Below are 17,758 nucleotides of genomic sequence, written 5' to 3'. Positions count from 1 at the left end.
ACTGATGCCTCTAGCACTGCGATGCAATGCCTTAGACTGCTGCGCCACTCGGGAGGAATAATGCTGTTGAGTTACAGCCACTCTGATATCCAAAAGTAACTTCTGTCTGTATGTAATAACATAAAAAATGTTCTGGGCTAATAATGTAAGAAATAACACACCAAAAAACGAAATACTGCAAAGTTGCTTAGGCGCTAGAAGCAGAGCTTCCATGTCTGTCAGCGCAATCTTGCAATATAATAGGACCTACTGAAGAGATTAGTCTTCAGTAAAGACATAAAGGCTGAGATCGAGTCTGCGTCTCTCATATGGATAGGCAGACCATTCCATAGAAATTGATCTCTATAGGAGAAAGCTCTGCCGCCAGCTGTTTGCTTAGAAATTCTAGGAACAATAAGGAGGCCTGCGTATTGTGACTGTAGCATACGTGTAGGTATGTACGGCAGGACAAAGTGGCAGAGACAGGTAGGAGCAAGTCCATGCAATGCGTTGTAGGTTAGCAGTAAAACCTTGAAATCAGTCCTAGCCTAAACAGGAAGCCAGTGTAGAGGCGCTAGCACTGGAGTAATATGATACAATTTTGGGGTTCTAGTCAAGAATCTAGCAGCTGTATTTAGCACTAAATGAAGTTTATTTAGTTCTTTATCTGGGTAGCCGGAGAGTAGAGCGTTGCAGTAGTCTAATCTAGAAGTGACAAAAGCATGGATTAGTTTTTCTGCATAATTTTTGGACAAAAGCAGTGAAATATGACAAGGCAGGAGCTACTCTTCCTGGGGTCCAAACATTAAAGAACTTACATTACATATAAAACAAAAATGAAAACAGTGCATCATAACATTAGTACACCACTACACATCTACAATACAAAATGTATAATAATGTATGCATATGGGTGTCTGTACGTGTGTGTCTCTTCATAGTCTATGATGTTCCGTAAGGTATTTGTTTTCTTTTCTATCTGATTCTACTGTTTGCATCAGTTACCTGATGTGGAATAGAGTTCCATGTAGTCATGGCTCTATGTAGCAATGTGCGCCTCCCATAGTCTGTTCTGGACTTAGGAATTGTGAAGAGACTTCTGGTGGCATGTCTTGTGGGGCATGCATGGGTGTCCGAGCTGTGTGCTAGTAGTTTAAAACAGACAGCTCGGCACATTCCGCTTGTCAACACTTCTTACAAAAACAAGTAGTGATGACGTCAATCTCCCTTCCACTTTGAGCCATGAGAGATTGACATGCACATCATTAAACGTTAGCTCTCTGTGTACTTTTAAGGGCCAGCTGTGCTGCCCTGTTCTGAGCCAACTGCAATTTCCCTAATTCCCTCTTTGTGGCACTTGACCACACTACTGAACAAAAGCCTAGGTGTGACAAAACTAGAGCCTACCTTGATGATAGTGTTGTTAAGGCAGAGTAACGCTTTATTATGAATAGACGTTTTAGCTACTGTTGTATCAATATGTTTTGACCATGACAGTTTACAATCCAGTTTTACTCCAAGCAGTTTAGTCACCTCAACTTGCTAAATTTCCACGATTCATTACGAGATGTAGCTAAGGTTTAGGATTTAGTGAATGATTTGTCCCAAATACAATGTATTTAGTTTTGGAAATATTTATCACTAACTTATTCCTTGCCACACATTCTGAAACAAACTGCAGCTCTTTAAGTGTTGCGGTCATTTTAGTTGCTGTAGTAGCTGACGTGTATGGTGTTGAGTCATCCGCATACATAAACACATTGGCTACCATGTCGTTAGTACAGATTGAAAAAAGGGGCCTAAACAGCTTCCATGGGGAATTCCTGATTTTACCTGGATTATGTTGGAGGCTTCCATTAAAAAACACCTTCTGTGTTCTGTTAGACAAATAACTCTATCAACAATATAGCAGGGGGTGTAAAGCCATAACACATATGTTTTTCCAGCAGCAGACTATGATCGATAATGTCAAAAGCTACATTTTTATGAATTTCTCTCAGCCAGTCAGTCATTTGTACAACCTTATCATCAATTTCTCTCAGCCAAACATCAGTCATTTGTGTAAGTGCTGTGCTTGTTGAATGTCCTTCCCTATAAGAGCGCTGAAAGTATGTTGTCAATCTGTTTACTGTAAAATAGCATTGCATCTGGTTAAAACATTTTTCCAAAATAATTTATTTTACCAATTAGTTAAAATATTTCCGGGTCAAGGTTTAACTTTTTCAGGAGAGGCTTTATTACTGCAACTTTTAGTGAGTTTGGTACACATCCAGAGAATGTGGAGGGGGTCTGGAAGGGCATCAAGGAATACATGGGATGTCAGAATTTATAGCACGGCTTTTGACAATCCTTGGTTCGGATTTGAGCAGATTATTTGTTGCGACTGCTAACATAAAATGGTGGTCCGATAGTCCAGGATTATTGGGAAAACCATTTAGAACCACAATATTTATTCCACGAGACAAAACTAGATCCAGGGCATGACTGTGGCAATGCGTAGATCCGGAGACATGTTGGACAAAATCCACTGAGTTGATGATGGCTCCAAAAGCCTTTTGGCGTGGGTCTGTGGCCTTTTCCATGTGAATATTGAAGTCACCAAAAATGAGAATATTATCTGCCATGGCTACAAGGTCAGATAGCAATTCAGGAAAGTCAGTGAGGAACGCTGTATACGACCCAGGAAGCCTGTAAACAGTAGCTATAAAAAGGCTGCATAGATTTCATGACTAGGAGCTCAAGACAGAAACGCAGTAATGATTTTTTCCCGTAATTTGGAAAGGTGGCAGGTTTCGGCGGCTCAGACCCAGTAATGAGTGGAGCAGACCCGAGAATGCTTGGGCTCTGACTCCGAGTCGTTGCTTAGTGGGGAAAACTGGTGACGTTTCGATCTATGAATGAGCAACAACGATTGAGCTGAAAGCATTTCTTTCCAGAAGTTATAAGAAAATTGTCCGACGGAGGAAACTGTGCAGGGTGATTAACACTACAACCTGTATTTACTGGTGGCACAGACGCTGTACCATCCTTTCCTACACTTAGATTTGCCCTTGCCTAACGGCTGCGTCTGAAGCAGAGCTTGCAAAGAGGCTATCCTCACCATAAGGGCGGTAGTTCTGTACTAAAGAGTACAGCAACCACAATGAGAATTATATATTTTTTACCTTTATTTAACTAGGCAAGTCAGTTAAGAACAAATTCTTATTTTCAATGACAGCCTAGGAATAGTGGGTTCAGTCTATTAATGTTATGTATTGTGTCATATTTCATGTGGACCCCAGGAAGTAGCTGCTGCTTTCGCAACAGCTAATGGGAATCCTAATAGCTCGACAACAATGACAAAAATCATGAAACGGGCTTACCATGAAAAACTTCCAAAAATACTAATTCGAGGCAGAAAAGAGGCACTCAACAAAAAATGTCAGATAATACATTTTAGCTCACTTTAATCCATTGTTCAAGATCAGTACAGGTGACTGACGTTTCTTCACTGAATAAAACTTCAGCTTGATGTCAAAACATCAGTTTCTTCATTATTTTCACCTCCCAATAACTAAAAGAGGAAGTGTAAACTCTAACATAGCCTATTAGCTGGAAAGGTAGTGTCAAACATATTTTTGCTAAGAGCAGCTGTTGAGCCGGTTGAACAATGGTTAGCCATGTGTTGGCAAAAATGTATCTCCAAGTCAAGAAAGCTTACTAGCAGCCACTGGTAGCCTTTTCGCGGGTGCTCAAAGCCCATGTCAGATACTCCAGTGAGTGTCATTTGCTCAATATTAAAGAGTTGAGAAATAAAGTTGACATATAATTATCCTCTTTTCTACTGTAGGCAGAGGTCATTCAAAATTGTTTATTCTGTTGTTTCTAGCGATATTCATTTAAAACAAAAATATGTAGATTTTCCAAGTACACATTTATAGACATACAAAAGTATGTGGATATCCCCTCAAATTAGTGAATTCGGCTATTTCAGCCACACCAGTTGCGTACAGGTGTATAAAATCGAGCACACCGCCATGCAATCTCCATAGACAAACATTGGCAGTAGAATGGCCTTACTGAAGAGCTCAGCGACTTTCAACGTGGCATGGTTGTAGGATGCCACCTTTCTAACAAGTTGATTAGTCAAATTTCCACCCTGCTCGAGCTGCCCGGTCAACTGTAAGTGCTGTTATTGAGAAGTGGAAACGTATAGGAGCAACAACGGCTTAGCTGCGAAGTGGTAGGCCATAGAAGCTCACAGAACGGGACAGCTGAACGATGAAGCACGTAAAAAATAGTCTGTCCTCGGTTGCAACACTCACTACCGAGTTCCAAACTGCTTCTGGAAGCAACGTCAGCACAATAACTGTTTGTCAGGAGCTTCATTAAATGGGTTTCCATGGCCCGAGGAGCCACACAGAACCCTAAGATCATCATGCACATGGCCAAGCGTCGGCTGGAGAGGTGTAAAGCTCGCTACCATCAGACTCTGGAGGGACAAATCTGGGTTTGGCGGATGCCAGGAGAATGCTATGGACCTCAATGCATAGTGCCAACAATTTTGTAATTTAAGTTCAGACAGCAACAATGTGTGAACACATTTTAAACTAACGTTTTTAGTGTTGGCAGGGTACCATGACGTGTACCAGTGTTGGCGGTAAAGTCACTGTATTCTACATGAGAAGTCAATGTCTCAAGAGAAATTCTGAAGCAGCAGCTGACATTTCCTGTTGGGGTCTGTCCCGTTTCTTATCTCCCAACAACCACCCCTTCTCCTTTCTTGGAAGGAAATGGTTGTGCATCAAATGCATATGCTAATCTAGGAGCCTACAAACAAAGTGCAATGCAATGGCTGCATCCCCTTGAATAGATCTGAGTAATCTGCATAATTCATATAATCAGTTTTATTAACAAAATGCTTAGCTTGGTATGAAAAGCTTTGCACATAGACACAAAGTATGGAAGCTTTTGAAACTCCTCAAGTGACACTAACACTAAAATGAGCCATGCTATGTATCTATAAATTAATCAACATTTCCATTTTAGAAGTAAGAAAATACAAAAATAACAATACAGAAGTTATTATTGATTGTGGGCAAATAAGCATCCGCGACATCAGCTGTCATGCATGCATGTAAAGTTCCTTAACAACATGTTTTCTGTGACATCTGCTAATAGTCATCCTCATCGATATCATCCTCATCAAGATCATCACCAGTATCTGTTTTGACAATCAGAAGAGGGTTTCTGCGAGGACTCAGCTCTAGGAAAGCCCCTGTGCGGGCAGTATCTGTTGCAGTGGCTGTGGCAGTCGCAGGCTGTGAACAGTCTCTCTCTGCCTCTCCCTGTGCACTGCTCCTGGAATGCCTGCTGCCTCGAGGCTGTGCTGAAATCCACAGCCCCTCCTCCACCCTCTCTCCCAGCTCCTGGATCAGCTGTCTGGGGCAGGACACAGCAGATGGGAGGGTGCTGGGCTTCCTCTCGGAAGATGTGAGAACAGCACAGGACTCCTGGTGGATGGGAGGGGCAGCAGGCTGGGGATGTATGGGGATGGCCTCGGCTCTCTCTCCTCCTCCCTCTGTTCTGTCAGCACAGTCCTTCCCTTCAGCTTCAGAGTCCTCACTCTCCTCAGACGAATCGCTGCTACTGTCGTTGCTGTCGGACTCCTCTCTGATGTGTGACAGAGGAGTTCTACTGGGGCTTTTCCCCCCGTCCTCCACCTTCTCTTCTTCCTCTACCAGTGTCGCTGCCGTCTCCAGCACCTCCAACTCCAAATCCAGGTCTCTTTTCTGTAGGGATACTTTACGTAAGGGATCGGCCAAAGCTGTCACCTTCCTGGACCTGACAAAGAGAGAAAAAGAGAACGTGATGAGACAGTCAGGAAAGTACAGAAAAGGTGGATCAGTTTCTCTTTTTAAACTTGGAAGCAAATATTTACAAATCCCCCCCAAAAAATACAAAATCTATTTCAAGAGCTACTTGTCCAACACTGATGAGTAGTAGGTATTACGACTATGCTATATGTACGACTGCGCTTCCTACAAAAAAATATAGCAACGAGATCTCAATCTACAAATCTAATATCCATTACCCAAATCCCAGCCTCATCTGAATGCTAAGTAGACAGCGATTCACAGAGGCATGAGCTCAATGAAATATGTAAATCATGTTTAATAATGTAGGAAGATGAGTGTGTCTGATATGCAGGTTCTGCCCCTCGAGTCTCCCACTGAAGCTCTCCCTGCAGGAGATAAGAGCGAGGCAGATGACAGAGTGATACACGCCTTATACATTATTCATGAAGCTAAACCAGCGCAGGATGTTGCCAAAACTCAAGTGGCTGCTATTCTTCCACGGTGCAGCCGATCGGCCTTCAATGCCATGATGATTACCAGCTGACCTCTGCGCGGCTCAGGACGGGTCCATTCAGGGAGGGATAAAGCACATGAGCCTGCGGTCGTCCACAGCCATTCAGCTCCTCACACTCAGCCACACTGTGGCCCCTGCTGCCCTCCCTGGCCCAATTAACCGACCGCTGAGAGCCAAGATGGCTCCTTATTACCGCAAAGCCTTAATTTACTCCCACCGTGGGGAGGAAACCGTTTACACAGCCAACAGAGGGATGTACTCATTTAGGACCTCGGGAGACTGTGTAAACAGACCGTATAGCTAGTTGCCGTACTCTATCAAAGAAGACATCTCTAAGGCCTACATGAATATCAAATGTCCATTCAGGAAATAAGGGGAGTAACAGTATTTGGAAAGAGAGGAGGAAAAACAAAAATATGACCGACTCATGGCCCAAGCCCTATCAAAGACCAAACAATTAAAGGAGATCAATTACTGACAATGAGTAAGGGATGGCTAACCATAAATACAACCCACAACACCCCCACCACCGCGTGTGCAGAGAGTCAGACCCCACAAGGAAACCGTCGAAAATCTGAACTCATCAAGAGTGGCCACACTGGCTCACGGGTGTGCGTACCCATATCCACACATGCAGTTATTTTTGGGGCCCATTTTTCCCCCCTTCCACACCTTGCGACCAAAACATTTTAGCAGCCCCCCTCCTGACGGCGAGCAGAAATACTTTTTTTGTTTAGGATTTAATTTCCTCCAATTGTCCACATTCTGCCATGGGACGTGGAGAAATGATTGCCATTTTAAAGCAAGTTCACTGCAATTTCCCACACGCTGCCATAGGATGGCAAGAAATGTTTGCCATTTTTAGTATGATATCTGAGTGTGGCTAACAAAATCAAATCGGGGTCCCCCGGTCGGTAATTCGACTACGATTACTACAAGATTAGATAGCTGGCTAGACTAATTTACCAATCTAAAACATTTTAGCTGACATGGGCTAATTGAGTGATTTTCAGAAACTGACAAGAGAAACTGCTGATGCACAACCAAATGTCTGTGTTCTAAATTGCAACAGCAAATGGAGAGCCTGTGTTTATTCATTTTCACAGTACCAGTCAAAAGTTCAGACACACCTACGCGTTCAAGGATTTATTTATTTTTATCATTTTCTACATTGTAGAATAATAGTGAAGACAAAACGATGAAATACCACCTATGGAATCATGTAGAAAACAAAAACAATGTTAAACAAATCAAAATATATTTAACATTTTAGATTCTTCAAAGAAGTCTACTCTTCAACCTTGATGACAGTTTTGCACTCTTAGCATTTTCTCAACCAGCTTCATGAGAAATGCTTTCCCAACAGTTTTGAAGGGGTTCCCACAAACATTGAGCACTTGTTGGCTGCTTTTTCTTCACTCTGTAGGCAAACTCATCCCAAACCATCTCAATTGGGTTGAGGTCGGGTGATTGTGGAGGCCAGGTCATCTGATGCAGCACTCCATCACTCTCCTTCTTGGTCAAATAGCCCTTACACAGCCTGGAGGTGTGTTTTGGGTAATCGTCCTGTTGAGAAAAAAAAAGTGTCCCACTAAGCACAAACCAGATGGGATGGCGTATCGCTGCAGAACGCTGTGGTAGCCATGCTGGTTAAGTGTGCCTTGAATTCTAAATCAAATCACTGACAGTGTCACCAGAAAAGCACCCCCACCACATCACACCACCTCCTCCATGCTTCACGGTGGGAACCACAGAAGACGGAGATCCGATCACCTTCCCCACATCTCACAGACCAAAAATCTCAAATTTGGACTCATCAGACCAAAAGGACAGATATCCACCAGTCTAATGCCAATTGCTTGTGTTTCTTGGCCCAAGCAAGTCTCTTATAATTGGTGTCCTTCAGTAGTGGTTTCTTTGCAGCAATTCAACCATGAATTGTGTCTAACTTGAACTCTGTGAAGCATTTATTTGGGCTGCAATTTGAGGTGCAGTTAATTGGTGGAGTGCTGCAGAGATGGTTGTCCTTCTGGAAGGTTCTCTCATCTCCACAGAGGAACTCTGGAGCTCTGTCAGAGTGACCATCTGGTTCCAAGGCCCTTCTCCCCTGATTGCTCAGTGTGGCTGGGCGGCCAGCTCAAGGAATAGTCTTGGTGGTTACAAACATCTTCCAATTGAGAATGATGAAGGCCACTGTGTTCTTGGGGACCTTAAATGCTGCAGACATTTTCTTGGTACCCTTCCCCAGATCTGTGCCTTGACACAATTCTGTCTCGGAACTCTCTAGACAATTCCTTCAACCACATGGCTTGGTTTTTGCTCGGACAAAAACTGTCAACTGTGGGAGCAATTCGACCATGAAGACCTGATTCACGCAGTCTCCTCAGAACAGCAGATGTTGAGATGTGTCTGTTACTTGAACTCATTAAGCATTTATTTGGGCTGCAATTTCTGAGGGCGGTAACTAATGAACTTATTCTGTGCAGCAGAGGTAACTCTGGATCTTCCTTTCCTGTGGCGGTCCTCATGAGAGACAGTTTCATTATAGTGCTTGATGGTTTGTGACTGCACTTGAAGAAACGTTCAAAGTGCTTGAAATTTTCTAGACTGACCAGGTCTTAAAGTAATGATGGGACTGTCATTTCTCTGACTATTTGAGCTATTCTTGCCATAATATGGACTTGGTCTTTTACCGAATAGGGCTATCTTCTGTATACCACCCCTACCGTGTCACAACACAACTGATGGGCTCAAACGCATTAAGGAAAGAAAATCCACAAATTCACTCTTAACAAGGCACAACTGTTAATTGAAATGCATTCCATGTGACTACCTCATGAAGCTGTTTGAGAGAATGCCAAAAGTGTGCAAAGCTGTCAAGGCAAAGGGTGGCTACTTTGAAGAATCTCAAATATAAAATATAGTCTGATTTGTTTAACATACGTGTTACTTCATAGTGTTGATGTCTTCACTATTATTCTACAACGTGGAAAATAGTAAAAAGAAAACTCATGAATGAGTAGGTGTCCAAACTTGACTGGAAAATTGGTTGTATAAATAAACACACACACTTCCGTTCAGAAGTTCGGGTCACTTAGAAATGTCCTTGTTTTTGAAAGAAAAGCAAGTCGTTTTGTCCATTAAAATAACATCAAATTGATCAGAAAGACAGTGTAGACGTTGTTAATGTTGTAAATGACTATTGTAGCTGGAAACATCTGATTTCTTAAACTGTTGTTCTGATTAAAGAAGCAATAAAACTGGCCTTCTTTAGACTAGTTGAGTATCTGGAGCACCAGCATTTGTGGGTTCGATTAAAGGCTCAAAATGGCCAAAAACAAAGACCTTTCTTCTGAAACTCATCAGGCTGTTCTTGTTCTGAGAAATTAAAGGCTATTCCATGATGGAAATGGCCGAGAAACTGAATATCTCGTACAACGCTGTGTACTACTCCCTTCACAGAACCGCGCAAACGGTCTCTAACCAGAATAGAAAGAGTGGGAGGCCCCGGTGCACAACTGAGCAAAAGGACTTCAGTTAGTGCTAAATACGGCTGCTAGAATCCTGACTAGAACAACAAAAGGTGATCATATTACTCCAGTGCTAGCCTCCCTACACTGGCTTCCTGTCAAGGCAAGGGCTGATTTCAAGGTTTTACTGCTAACCTACAAAGCATTACATGGGCTTGCTCCTACCTATCTCTCTGATTTGGTCCTGCCATACACACCTACACGTACGCTACGGTCACAAGACGCAGGCCTCCTAATTGTCCCTAGAATTTCTAAGCAAACAGCTGGAGGCAGGGCTTTCTCCTATAGAGCTCAATTTTTATGGAATGGTCTGCCTACCCATGTGAGAGACGCAAACTCGGACTCAACATTTAAGTCTTTACTGAATACTAATCTCTTCAGTGGGTCATATGATTGAGTGTAGTCTGGCCCAGGAGTGTGAAGGTGAACGGAAATGCTCTGGAGCAACGAACCGCCCTTGCTGTCCCTGCCTGGCCGGTTCCCCTCTTTCCACTGGGATTCTCTGCCTCTAACCCCATTACAGGGGCTGAGTCACTGGCTTACTAGGGCTCTTTCATACCGTCCCTAGGAGGGGTGCATCACTTGAGTGGGTTGAGTCACCGATGTGATCTTCCTGTCTGGGTTGGCGCCCCCCCTTGGGTTGTGCCGTGGCGGAGATCTTTGTGGGCTATACTCGGCCTTGTCTCAGGATGGTAAGTTGGTGGTTGAAGATATCATTCTAGTGGTGTGGGGGTTGTGCTTTGGCAAAGTGGGTGGGGTTATATCCTTCCTGTTTGGCCCTGTCCGGGGGTGTCATCGGATGGGGCCACAGTGTCTCCTGACCCCTCCTGTCTCAGACTCCAGTATTTATGCTGCAGTAGTTTATGTGTCGGGGGGCTAGGGTCAGTTTGTTATATCTGTAGTGCTTCTCCTGTCCAAACCGGTGTTGTGTGAATTTAAGTATGCTCTCTCTAATTCTCTCTCTCGGAGGACCTGAGCCCTAGGACCATGCCTCAGGACTACCTGACATGATGACTCCTTGCTGTCCCCAGTCCACCTGGCCGTGCTGCTGCTCCAGTTTCAACTGTTCTGCCTGTGATTATTATTATTTGACCATGCTGGTCATTTATGAACATTTGAACATCTTGGCCATGTTCTGTTATAACCTCCACCCGGCACAGCCAGAAGAGGACTGGCCACCCCACATAGCCTGGTTCCTCTCTATGTTTCTTCCTAGGTTTTGGCCTTTCTAGGGAGTTTTTCCTAGCCACCGTGCTTCTACACCTGCATTGCTTGCTGTTTGGGGTTTTAGGCTGGGTTTCTGTACAGCACTTTGAGATATCAGCTGATGTACGAAGGGCTATATAAATAAATTTGATTTGACAAGTACATTAGAGTGTCTAGTTTGAGAAACAGACGCCTCACAAGTCCTCAACTAGCAGCCTCATTAAACAGTACCTGCAAAACACCAGTCTCAACGTCAACAGTGAAGAGGTGACTCCTGGATGCTGGCCTTCTAGGCAGAGTTGCAAATAAAAAGCCATCTCAGACTGGCCAATAAAAATAAAAGATTAAGATGGGCAAAAGGACACTGGACAGAGGAACTCTGCCTAGAAGGCCAGCATCCCGGAGTCACCGCTTCACTGTTGACGTTGAGACTGGTGTTTTGCAGGTACTGTTTAATGAAGCTGCCAGTTGAGGACTTGACGCGTCTGTTGACTCATTAGTCCAGAGCACCTGCTGACATTTTTCTGCACCCCAGTTCCTGTGTTTTCATGCATAGTTTCCACGACGGAGGTATGACATTTGTTCGCAAGTCTTCCATGAAGGCCACTTCTGACAGGAGATGGGTGTACCAGGGCCCCACTGTTTTCTGCCAATTCTGAGCTGATAGCACTGCTGGACATCTCCGATTGCGATGGGAAGGAAGCATGATGTGTCTTATCTGCTGCAGTAAGTTTCCTTGGCCGACTACTGCATCTACGGTCCTCAACGTTGCCCATTTCTTTGTGCTTCTTCAAAAGAGCAGCACATCTGGAAACCCCTGTCTGCCTTGACATGTCTGTCTGCCTGGGAGAGACCTTGTTTATGCAGTATAACTACCTTGTGTCTTGTTGCTATGCTCAGCCTTGCCATGGTGTATGACTTTTGACAGTAAACTGTCTTCATCAACCTCCCCTTGTTAGCTGAGTTTGGCTGTTCCTCAACCAGTTTTATTCCTCCTACACAGCTGTTTCTGTATTTTTGTAATTTTATTTTTTTAACTAGGCAAGTCAGTTAAGAACAAATTCTTATTTTCAATGACGGCCTAGGAACAGTGGGTTAACTGCCTGTTCAGGGGCAGAACGACAGATTTGTACCTTGTCAGCTCGGGGGTTTAACCACGCTACCCTGCCGCCCCAGTTAATGATTGTTTCAACCTACATATTGAATTGATAATCATTAGCACGTGTACTAATATATATATATATAGCGAGAGATAGAATAAATGGTCTGGTTTTTTTTTTGTTCTATGGTGTTTTTGGGACTCGGCAGATTGGCCGTACCGACTTCAAGACAACTTCTGTCTCTGGTGTACAAACAGTTTGGGCTCCACACTAATATGACCCCTCTGTGTAAAGGTGAGACTCTCACGAACATGTTGGTCACAAGAATTTCCCCACAGTACCAGTTGAAAATATGAACGAAAGTATTTACTGAGAGTGTTTAGTGCCTGATCCTTCTTTTCTCTCTCAGATATAGGACAGACACTTCAGAACAAACTTGCTATTGATTGTTTTTTTTGGGGGGGGGGCGATCTGTTGTTCCATGTAGAAAATCTGTTACACAATGCATTTGTAAGGGCTAATGGCAGTAATGCCAAACATTTTTTATTAAATCAAATAATTGTTTTATATATATATATATATATATATATATATATATATATATATATATATATTTTTATACTTCAGGGGGTCTTAAAATTCAAAATCAAATGGATAAATGATCCTTGGGAGGACCTTCTTAAAACAATTCCATATAGCTTAGTAGAACCCCTCCCCTTGCTTTGACAGGGCTTAAGCCCTTGCTGGAGTTGAGCAGGCTGGCTGACTAGCTCTGGCTGGAGAGCCTCCTGTAGCACTGCAACTTCAAAGCAGAGACCCTCCTCCATCCCCCACCTCCCGCATTCTCTTTCCCCCGTGGGAAGTCATTATTGAGTTAGCATTGGAGAGGCTACGTGCTTGTTCTCTCCCCTCGCTCCCCCTCTCCCTGCGCTGCAGTGCGAGAAGCTCAGCTTGCGGTGAGCACAAAGGCTGCTTTTGGAGGGAATATAAAACATTGTACACAGTTCAGTCATTACTAATGTCGTGGGCTCCCTTCATTAACTGAGGGGCAGCTTTTCAAGGTTGGAAAACTTCTGTCGCCACAAAGACGCTTCCATCTTTCAGACAACAAACAAGAGTCCTTAGATGAGGACAGGGAGCAGGAGGGTGGTGGGGGAGAAGGACAACTAGACAGTCAATTACAGACTTCCATTTCTACCAGCAGCCTCATGTTCAATGATGCCAGAAGACATTCGACACATGTTCCTACTCATACTTCTTAGTTAATCTTAAATGTACAAATTAATTTCACAAGATTTGTCAAGGGAGTGTATGTACATTATTCAATGAATATAGTGGATGGACAGTCAAACACTGTTTGCTAACTGTATGCCATTTGAATTGTCCAACATCTCATTCAGGGAACAAAACGTAGGCGGTAGTTGTTTGTGACAAAGTTGGCTTGTTTTATAAGGCTGAAAGACTTATAAATGGATGCTTGGATTTCCTGTCTTCCTGAGTTTGATGGTTTGAGGGAGTGTGTGATGAAATGTGTTATGGAGTGTGTGACGGCGTGTGTGAGTAACACTGAAGACCTGTGTCCGAGGCATTAGGCCAGGGGTGTTGCAATCAGTCTTCAATGAGGTTCTGGAAAAGATTAGCCCTCCATCCATCGTTTTGGGATTTTTCAATGCTCCCTGACTGTCTAGCTTTCATTTAGATTATTAGCGAGCTGGACACAGTACATTTTTGGTTTTAGTTATTTTAAAATATATTGAGTTTGATTCCCCCTCAAAAAATATTTAAACCCACCCGCAGGCTGTATGTTTGACACTGCTGCATTAGGCTATATAACAGAGTAGGGACTGTAATCTAAGGAAGTGCTTTCTTGCTGTATAGAGAGACCATTAGTTAATGTGCAACATGAAGAGAGCTGGTAGAACTGCCTGCAGAGCTTGTTGTTTACCGACCCTCCTAATCAAAACAAGGACGCAAGGAGAGGAAGTTACCTCATACAAAGCAAGGCTGCATCACTCATTATTAGTGTAGCACGAATGCAACACTGTCAGTATTTCTCTCTCTCTCTGCGCGTGTGGTGAGCTGCCTGTGTAAGTACACAAAATCTGGACGTCATGCAGAGAGGAAATCTGTAGTACTTCTCCCCATTAGCTGTGAGACCGTCTTGGCTTTGTCGAGCCCAGCGGGACACAGAGACTATCTACTGTCTCTGTGGTGGGGAAGGCTCAAAACACACAGACCATATACACGGAGTACACATGGCCAGTGATTCCATGTCTATGTACATAGGGCAGCAGCCTCTAAGGTGCAGGGTAACAGTCACTTCGTGACAGGACCAGGTGAAAACTGTGATCCCTAATTGAGGTCACTTGTTAAATTCACTTCAAATCAGTGTAGATAAAGAGGAGGAGACGGGTTAAAGAATAATTTTTAAACCTTGAGACAATTGAGACATGGATTGTGTATGTGTGCCATTCAGAGGGTGAATGGGTGAGACAAAATATTTAAGCGCCTTTGAACAGGGTGTGGTAGTAGGTCCCAGGCTCAACCGGTTTGTGTCAAGAACTGCAACGCTGCTGGATTTGTCATACTCAACATTTTCCTGTGTGTATCAAGAATGGTCTACCACCCAAAGGACAATCAGCCAACATGACACAAATATGGAAAGCATTAGAGTCAACATGGGCATCAATGTGGAACGCTGTTGACACCTTGAAGAGCCCATTCCCCAATGAGTTGAGGCTGCTGTGAGGGCAAAAAAATGCCATATTAGGAAGGTATTCCTAATGTTTAGTATACACCATCTACTACATCACAGGACAGGACCGGCTCCAGACAGATGAGTGTGGGTAGAAATACACTAGCAGGTACATGAAAAGGATTAATACCAGAGAAAATGTATCCGAAGCTTTTTCACCTGCATTCTACCCTTTCTAAGAATAAAAAAGAGAAAACTGTACGGCGATCAACTTACCATTCCTGCACACTCACTAGACACAGAGTTGCCAGTCCCTCGAGCATTAAAACCACCAGCAAGCCCCCACGAGGCTTAACCAACTCACTTATCTGACCACTGACCTTGCCGGTAGGGTGGGGGGTGGGGGGTGTCAGCCTGTAGGTTGTCCCTGTGGGGAGCCCGTGTCCCCTGAGGGCCTCCTGGGACTGTGGAGAAGAGAGCTCTCCTCTGGGCATTATCATGCACACAATGTGTGTAGAGGCTGAATGGATTGGTGTGAGCGAGAGAGAAAAAGATCCTTGTTTCCTCCTCCAAGACTAGCAAACCCTTGAGCTCGACACTCACAGGTTGCCATGGTTTTTTGCTCTGGAATTTAATCGACCCAATTAATTGATTGTGCGGCAGACAACGGGTAGAGGGGGAGGAATGTGTGAGCGCTGAAAGAGGAAGGGGAAGTTAGAGGCCTGCTGATTTCGCTGAGATAAAGTAATACAGATCTGATGGGATTTTTTGGACTGGTCACAGTCAATCTACATTGGTCTCCTTCCAAGCCTTTTGATGAGAGAAGAGGAAAGACTGAGAAAGAAAACGAGGAGTGGGTTTTCATTTCAGTCTAGCACCACTGCAGGGGTTCGGCATCGGATGATCATCAAAACCACCCATTGAAACGAATGGTAGAGAAGTTTTTTTTATTTGATAGTGGCAATGCATCTGATGGTACAAAGATATCTGCAAATTACACACAATTCCCTGGGTAATGTGGAAACGGTTGTAAGCGCATTAATAATCCTCTTTGGTCAACACCCTTTATCAGGACAAATACAAAATGGTGTCAGAAGGATTTTCTCCACCCTCATACTCCTCCTGTTGACCGGAGAGTGGACTGTCCACTTGTTTGTCTGTGTGCAGGAGTCTATGGAGGGAGAGGGGTTCGCTGGAGTCTAAATCACTGTGAAGTCTTTATGATGCTGTAAATTTGACTCTGGTCTCAGCAGTCAGAGGGACTTTAAGAGCATGAACACATGTGGGACAGCCCAGAGAGAGCCAGACAGTATAAATCAACCCACTGAGCAACGCATTCATTAAATCGCCGTGTCCATCATGAGCAACTGATCGTGTCTGGGAGTCGACTGTGGGGAGGACTGACAAGATACAGGATATAGATTACATCTTATCTTACCACAGGACTCACAGGAAGAGACGGCACAGTCACTTAGCAGGAATGACAAATGGGGGATATCTAGCAGGGAGGAGAGCAATGCTTATACAATCTGTCATCAAACCGGTCACATGCACAAACGTCTGCCACAACAAACCACAAGTGATAAGAGCACTGTCTATGCAAACCACAGCTGGCTGCTGCTTGAGTGCTGCCTGCCAGCCTTGTCATCTCCGATCTAGACTACTGCAACTCTGTTGGCTGTGCTCCCCGCTTGTGGCAGCAAACCCCTTCAACTTATCCAGAACGACGTAGCACGCCTGGTGTTCAATCTTCCAAAGCTCTCCCATGTCACACTGGTCCTCCGCACACTCCACTGGCTTCCAGTCTAAGCTCACATCATCTTCAAGACCCTGGTGCTTGCCTACGGAGCAGCGAAGGGAACTGCCCATCCCTACATTCAGACTATGATCAAACCCTACACCCCAACCCAAGCCCCCTGTTCTGCCACCTCTGGTCTCTTGGCCCTGCCACCCCTACAGGAGGGCAGTTCCCGCTCAGCCCAGTCAAAACTCTTCTTTGTCCTGGCACACCAATTGTGGAACACGCTTCCCTCTAATGTCAAGACAGAGGAGTCCCTGCCCATCTTCCAAAAGCGTCTGAACCCTATCTCTTGCTACGATTGGGATATGTTGTTGTGTCACCGTGAATGCACTGATGTAAGTCGCTCTGGGAAAAAAAGTGTGCTAAATGACTTATGTAAATGCCTGCTAGCTCATAGAAAGACAGCTCTCCTCTCTGCTGCTTTGAATGGCAAGTGGACTGCTCGCTTTTATTCCACATTCAGAAGGGAAAGAAATGTAGTCTGTGCAGCACAACAATATAGGATAGGTATGAAACGTCAATCTGGGAATTGATTCACAGCAAAACAATGGAATGGAATGCCTGGGCTCTAGAGGTTTTCCCAGCCAGGTGCCCTGAGGCGGCATCTTCAACAGGAGAGGGTTAGTAACTCTTCCTGGATGCTGGACAGCCTCTGTCTCTCCATCTCTCTGCCTCTGCTGACACCACAGCTGATATGAGCCAGGTCTCAGGGCAGAAAGAAAACAAGCTTTGCTTATCGACTGAAAAACGTAAACAGAAAAGGGAAATGTAACAATTCAATCATAGGTAAAGGTGGCGAGCACAAGGTCTAATCCATTTAATGATCGATGCAGGGTTGCAGCCAGTGGAAGCCAGCTTGTTGATAGGTCAAGCTGACATTTGGCTCCAATGTACAGCGGTGGAAGAGAAGAGAGGGAGGCGGATTGGAAAGCACTCAACCGCAGATGCCCTCCTGCCGTTTCATCTCCTTGACTGACTGAAATGAGACTGATTGAGTTTTCCAGTGGCTTGACAGTGATGCTGCTTCTGCTGAAAGCGTACGCTGAGCTGAGAGAGCACTCAAGACCAAGACTCTCTGTTCTCTTCGTCTGCTGCA

At 44.3% G+C, this 17,758-nt stretch overlaps 1 protein-coding gene across 1 annotated transcript in view; it reads right to left on the bottom strand.

Annotated features, from left to right (window-relative positions):
- Positions 1–4,850: 4,850 nt before the first annotated feature.
- Positions 4,851–17,758, bottom strand: part of LOC110527872 (protein SHQ1 homolog) — a 38,790-nt gene continuing 25,882 nt past the window's right edge. The window contains exon 12 of the mRNA XM_021609454.3: positions 4,851–5,802. Within this exon, the coding sequence (XP_021465129.1) occupies positions 5,133–5,802 (670 nt within the window). The 3' untranslated portion in view covers positions 4,851–5,132. The remainder of the gene's footprint in view (positions 5,803–17,758) is intronic.

Source organism: Oncorhynchus mykiss, chromosome 7 (genome assembly GCF_057628025.1).
Source record: "Oncorhynchus mykiss isolate SJ-2025 chromosome 7, ASM5762802v1, whole genome shotgun sequence".
NCBI lineage: Eukaryota > Metazoa > Chordata > Actinopteri > Salmoniformes > Salmonidae > Oncorhynchus > Oncorhynchus mykiss.
The sequence above is the reverse complement of the archived record's forward strand: the minus strand, read 5'-3'. Positions and strand labels throughout refer to the sequence as shown.